The sequence below is a fragment of the Gossypium hirsutum genome, chromosome A13 (assembly GCF_007990345.1).
Source record: "Gossypium hirsutum isolate 1008001.06 chromosome A13, Gossypium_hirsutum_v2.1, whole genome shotgun sequence".
NCBI classification, from domain to species: Eukaryota; Viridiplantae; Streptophyta; class Magnoliopsida; order Malvales; family Malvaceae; genus Gossypium; species Gossypium hirsutum.
Genome location: NC_053436.1, coordinates 98123009 through 98129809, shown reverse-complemented (window position 1 = coordinate 98129809; position 6801 = coordinate 98123009). Strand labels below are relative to the sequence as shown.

The 6801-nt window shown below is 38.5% G+C and overlaps 1 protein-coding gene and 1 pseudogene across 1 annotated transcript; one reads left to right on the top strand and one right to left on the bottom strand.

Moving 5' to 3' along the window:
* Positions 1-861: 861 nt before the first annotated feature.
* On the bottom strand, positions 862-2089 carry LOC107894399 (50S ribosomal protein L7/L12-like; annotated as a pseudogene).
* Positions 2090-3518: 1429 nt separating this feature from the next.
* On the top strand, positions 3519-5821 carry LOC121212504 (uncharacterized). The gene is made up of 2 exons (XM_041085379.1): positions 3519-5365; positions 5572-5821. The coding sequence occupies exons 1-2, from the start codon at positions 3733-3735 to the stop codon at positions 5613-5615; spliced, it is 1677 nt and encodes a 558-aa protein (XP_040941313.1). The 5' UTR covers positions 3519-3732; the 3' UTR covers positions 5616-5821.
* Positions 5822-6801: the final 980 nt, after the last annotated feature.

Genomic DNA, 6801 nt, shown 5'->3' with positions numbered 1-6801 from the left:
TTTAGTGCTCTCAACGATGCATCAGTAGGGCTATTCACACCAATTTCAGTGATCGGTTTAGATGTAAAGCTCTCAAAGTATGTATAGTTTTAAATAGATGGCCTAACAGGTTTGCTTGACTCGATATTTGAATTCGAAATAATCTTTGTTCTGCAGCTTGCAGTGGTCAAAAATCGGAGGTTGGCTGAAAAACTGATTAAAGGGAAGATATATAATTGTGTTTGCATATATGAACCCGCCACTTAATTTTTCTATACTAACTACTTAAGAGCTTTTGCAAGAAAAATTTTAAAAAATAAAAGATAAAAACTGTTGGAATGGAAATGGAGCAATGGGAGTCCATAGCATGTTAGCCTATACCATTCATTTGTTAGCTTTTAAGTTTATGCTTTTGTTGCTGACGGTGTTCGACAGTTACCAGCAACTGTAATATAATAAGGAGAAAACATGGCTGTAGATATCAATGCCATATTTTTCAAGTTATTGTGAGTCTAATTTTTTTTTAAAGATTGGGTTGAATTTGTAAGATTACTCGTATAAGGGCTTAAAGTTTTTAAAATGATGGTAATTAAGTTAGATTTTATTTGAAAAAAAATAAAAAACATAAGCTGAAATTTGATATATACCATTTGTAGGGCCTTTATTTGATTACAAATTTGAATAACATTTTCTCTATACACAATGAATTACAGAAAAAAATGATAATAAATTAGACTAAACCATTTTTCCCAATAATATCATCAATTCTTCTCAAGTGTAATGTATCTTAACTTTTTTCGTGCAACAGCTTACTTCAAAATCATCCATCACTTGTTTTGCATGGTACAAGATTTTCCCAAATGTTTTATGCTCGCCCTAGTATACAATGCAACAGCTTATCTTTTATTGATCCTTGATAAATGAAGAAAGGCATGTCTAATTCAAAAAATAAATAAGCAACGACCAGGAAGCAATAATCCCTTTTCTTTCTTCCTAGAAACAAGTTCTGTAGAAGTGTTCTCCAACATTATCTTAATAAACAAAAAAGAAGCAAAGCAGCCGAGCTCATTCCACGACAGCAACTCCTCCAGCTGCTTTTATCTTCTCCATTATATCATTTGTTTCGTCCTTCGTGATCCCTTGTTTGAGTATAACAGGTGCCTTCTCAACTACTTAGCCTCTTTCAAACCCAAGTTAGTAAATGCCCTCACTTCCTTAATTACCTTGATTTTTGCAGCTGCATCGAACTTTTCTAACTTCACACCGAATGATGTTTTCTCTTTCTTCTCCTCTGCCTTTGGAGCTCCTGCACCTGCACCTGCTCCTGCTCTACCCAAGTCCATCCCTTCATCTGCAATGACTTACAGTTTTGGGTGTCTTAGCCTCTCGGTGAGAGTCGGACCGATTTGTCTGCGTACTTCTGGTGGTACGACTGTAATTCGCTCTGCCAATTCAACAACCTTATTAGACAGTGGAGGCCTTGGGCCATACGGATCATAAACTTGATCGTATTCGAACCTTTTAGGCTTTGCATTGGGATCTCTAGGAACGAATCATGCTGAAATGTCCGGACGAAATTCAAAGGCTCCATTATTTCACGAATGGAGGGGCTTGGGCACAAATTGCTTTCACAAGTCTAATCATCAATTTGTTTGTTGTTTTAATATCTTTTTGTTGATTTAATATTTGCTTTAATTTTTTTAGTGTATTTGATATATTATATTTTTAAAATTTATTTTATATAATAAAATAATTTTAAAAAATTAATACAGGTCAGACCGAACTCGAGTTTAGCATCTATAATTTGAATCAACCTTGGACAAAATTTTAAACTCATTTTTTAAGTTAATTTAAACTAAAAAAACTGACATAAACTTCAGTTAAACCTAGCATAACCCATGATTAACTTTATTACTAACAGGTCAATGAGGCAAGAAGACATCAAATTAAAAGAGTTCCTACAAAGTTGCTAGAAAAATTGAATTTGGAGCTTATCAATTAGCATACTTGGATGAGAAGCTCATCCCGACATGGAATGCTAGGCACTTGAGGGAATTCTATATGTGAAAAATGTAAGTCAATTTATTTTCTTATTCAAATACCTGTGCATTTATTTCTTACAATCATTTTCATGCTTCTATTATGTAACAACCTGTATATAGCATTACACATGAGAACAAATGAATGAAAGCAATACTATGGACAAGTATTATTCATAAATCCTGTTACTAATACTTAGCTGAATATTTTATCAAAAGCGTAACAAATGTGTAATTTAATGCGGTTAGCAAATATTGGCATTTAATGTTCAATACATTTCTCGATCCACAAATTTAATTCCAATGCTGATGTTCTATCCAAAAATAGCACCACAAAGTCAAAACTATATAGTCTACAAGAAAAATCGAAGAAAAGAGACACAAGACATTTTGCTTTGGGGATTTTTGGGTTTTCAAGGTTGTAGCACAAATCTGAATGGTGGCAATAGAGGAGAGGTCACAAGGAAGCTCCAGTCCTACTTGGAATCAGACCTGACGGTGGAGATAGTAGATCACAGCTCATTTCAGTCATGATTTTCTTTGATATTTCACACTTTTAGTATGTTATTCTAGAGATTGAGTTCGACAATAGGTAAATATATTTTAATGATACTTCAAATTAAAAAGGAATTAATTAAAATTAGAAGAAAAATGTGAACCTTTTCGCATTGTACACACTACATTTTATGAAGCGGATTATGTAACATTCCAAACCCGATTGAGAAGATCCAACCTAAATTTGGCATGTCACGTTAGTCATCGAAGTGACTCTCCGTTAACTCCTAACCTAACCTCCAACACACCACTTATGCGTAGCAAGCGAACATAATGTTAAACATTAACAAAAAAAAGGAAAACATAGGCTCGCAAAAAAATACGTTTTCCCAAGATCCAACAGTTCATATGCAGAGAAAACAAACTTTAGGACCATTATAGCTTGCTAAACACCTAAATTACACATACATCCTACTTTCACCAAGTAACAGACTTCACAACAAAATAAACATGCATGCAAAAGATTTTCACATTTTAAACATGGTTCGCATAAAATCTTGGGTTCGCACGTATGTAAGGGTTTGCAAAGTTAAGGGGTACATATGTAATTATGAAAACATACCTAGGGTTTCGCATTTCATAATCATAACAAGGGTATGCTTGTAAATAAGATACATACACAATATCATATATAAGAATGAGTTAGCAGAATTCAATGGTTTGCATGTAATTAACCTAACATTACAAGTGTACGCAAGTAACTCATGCATGAATAACATCGATTTATTAATAAAGGAATAGAACATATGAAATTCAAGACATGGTTCACAAGAAAGAAATTAACTTAAACATAAAACGTACTAAACTCATCCTTAAACAAATTGTTCATGTAATTAAATCCACAATCTAATTTATTACTCAAAACATTAACCATCGCCTATCTCTATGGTTCGCCAGTATCAGTCAAGTGCCTCGCCAGATCATCGACCTCGCTATTAGAGAATAGAAGTAGTTAGTCAGTTAGTGAGGTTGTTACTCAATTCAGAAAGCCTTTATATACTGTACATTAAGAATTAAGAGGTAGGCAAATTTGAATAAACAACAAGAAGTTTATTCTATTATTTCACTCTCTGCTTCTTTCTGTTTGGATAGTTGTTTTCTTACTTTACCTAGTTCTTTCATGGTATCATATGCCAAGTGATTCTGGTCATTGCTTCTCATGGCTTCCGCTGATTCAGCGTACGGTGAACCTAGCTCCGGTGTATTTGCTGCCGGTCGAGTCACAACAGTTCTTCCTCGACATGAAGTGGTCAAACTCGATGAAGGTACTTACCTTCAATGGCGTAAACAGGTAAAGCTGATTGTTAATGGCTATGGACTCGCAGGTTTTTTAGATGGCACTGTTGCTCCGCCGTCGCGATTCATCGCTTTACCTGATGGATCTCGTGCTCCAAATCCGGCGGCTCAAGTCTTTACGCAGCAAGATCAACTGCTAATGTCCTGGCTTCTTTCTACTGTAACTTCCTCTCATCAATCCTCCTTTGATGATGCTTGCACGGCGTGCGACATATGGAGCATGGCCGATAATCTTTTTACCGCTGATACGGGCGCCAAGCAGTCGAGGATTCGGCATGAACTTCACTCGTTGAAGAAAGGTAATCTTTCGATTAAGGCGTATGTTGCTCGGATTAAAGATTTATGTTCTATGCTAGATGCTTCTGGCTCTCGTATCTCCGATGAAGAAAAGATCGAAGTGGTGCTTGCGGGTTTGCCGTCGGAGTTTGAGGCGGTTATCTCCTCTGCTCGTTTGTCGCCTGTAGTTCTGCCGTTGCAACGTCTGGTGGATGCGCTAGTCGATTGTGAAAGTCGTCAAGATCGAGTGTTGCAGGAGGTCAGTTTGAACGCGAATCTTGTTGAAAATGAGCTATCGGTGGAAGGGGCCGGTCGTGGAGGTCGTGCGTCTGTTCGTGGTCGTGGCCGGTTCATCAGATCTCGTGTTCAATGCCAGATCTGCAGTCGGTTTGGTCATGTGGCTCAAAAATGCTATTATCGGTATCACCGAGACTCAAATGAAATGTCTGGTGTTGAAGGTTGTGATTCTGGAACTTTTGTGCAAAATGGTGATGAACAGATGGTTGCTCCTCTTCAGAAGAGTCAAAGAATTTTTTATGGTCAAGGGAGTCATGCTGGTCAAAATAGATATGTTAGTCAAAATGTGTGTGCTGGCATGCAAAATAGGTCATTACCACGTGGGCCACATGTGTCCAATGCACAAAATGATGCCTACAAGCCCAGTTTGTCTAAATTCGGTCATGATGCTGGGCAAGGGTATAGTGGAGACACTTTACACGGGTTCACTACTGGAAATGGACAGTGGCGCGGTTATAGTGGAAACAAATCCCATGGACAAAATGTCCAGTTTAATGATGGACCGAATGTTCAACACTCTTCTCATGGACCGAATGTCCAGTTTAATGCTGGGCCGAATTTTGTACCATCCTCTAATTTTGTTCAACTTGATCAAGATGATCCCGGCTCGCCTGAACCGATTGGTGATGGACTAGGTGTTGGCGGTCCGGTTCTGAAATTTACCAAACCGCGTGCTAGGGTCTATACCGGATCTAATCCATGTATTGGGCTTCCACGGCTAGGGGATTTATATGCGTCTGATTATTCTGATCCTTCAGTATCAGATTCTCATGTTAATACGGCTCAGCTTGCATCCAGTACTGGTAATGATGATTCGTACATTCCAGTGTGCGGTGGTACCACGTCTTGGTATCCTGACTCGGGAGCAAGTCATCATGTCTGTCGTGATGTGTCAGATTTACGTAATGTCACGCCATACTCAGGTAAGTCATCTCTTTTAATGGGTGATGGTACTCCTGCGGCAATTTCATCAATTGGTACGGCTATTTTACCTACTCAAGATAAATCGTTACGGTTATCAAATGTTTTATGTGTGCCACGTATACGGAAAAATCTCTTATCTGTCTCACAGTTTGCTCGTGATAATGATGTGTTTTTTTAGTTTCACCCTACCTATTGTGTTATTAAGGATACGGTGACTCGGGAGATATTGCTGACGGGCCGCATTCATGATGGTCTATATCAGTTTTCTGTCCCAGCGGTTTCTACGTTGCCTACGACTACTCCGTTTGTTGCTCATTCTCAAGTTCCACATACAGTTTCAACTACTTCTGTATTTGCTTTATGGCATAATCGTTTAGGCCACCCGTCGACTTCTGTGGTCAAAAATATTCTAAATAAATGTAATGTTGTTTCAAATAAAATTGGTCTGGATGGTATATGTACTGCGTGTCAAAAAGGCAGGTCACATAAGTTGCCTTTCTCCCCTTCGACTACTAGCTATCGTCCTTTTGAATTGGTTGTGTCTGATCTTTGGGGTCCTGCACCTGTTGCATGTGGTGATAAGAGATATTATGTTTTGTTTATTGATATGTGTACCAGGTTTACTTGGGTTTATCTTTTACGTCAAAAAGCTCAAGCACTTGGATGTTTTACTCAGTTTCAACAGTTGATTAAGACACAGTTTGGCAAGTCTATTAAGCAGTTTCAGAGCGATTGGGGAGGTGAATATCGTGGGTTTACGTCTGTCTTAGAATCTCAGGGGATCATTCATCGACTGACCTGTCCGTATACTTCAGAACAAAATGGAGTAGCCGAGTGAAAACATCGTCACATTGTTGAAATGGGGATTACGTTGTTGGCTCATGCAAATTTGCCTATGGAATACTGGGGGTATGCGTTTTGTTGTGCGGTTCATCTCATAAATCGACTTCCCACGGTTGTACTTCAGGACAGTTCTCCGTTTAAAGAACTATATGGAAGTGATCCGACCTATGATCATCTTCGAGTGTTTGGTTGCTGTTGTTATCCTTACTTACGTCCGTTTGTGGGTCGTAAGTTGGAATTTCGATCTCAGCCGTCAACTTTTTTGGGCTACAGTCCTCGTCACAAGAGGTATCAATGTCTTTTACCAGATGGTAAGGTTATAATTTCAAGGCATGTGGTCTTTGATGAGCAGAGGTTTTTGTTTACCGAGACTAGTTCAGACAAGCCTGTATCAACAACCGGTCAGACTAGTTCGACAGTTGTTCCTCTTGTATGGCCACCTTCATTCTCGACTCTTGAGCCATGCATGATGACACCGTCGGTACAAGGGGTGTCGTCTCAGCCTACTGATCCTGTATTAGATTTTAGTGTAGAGCAGCCCCAGTCTCATGATCCTTCAACTGATGTTAGGACTAGGTTGGGTAGTCTTCCA

Coding starts and splice junctions, on each gene's coding strand:
- LOC121212504 (XM_041085379.1), top strand. CDS start 3,733: ATGGCTTCCGCTGATTCAGCGTACGGTGAACCTAGCTCCGGTGTATTT. Junction 5,366..5,571: donor TAATGTCACGCCATACTCAG/GTAAGTCATCTC, acceptor TGTGTTATTAAG/GATACGGTGACTCGGGAGAT.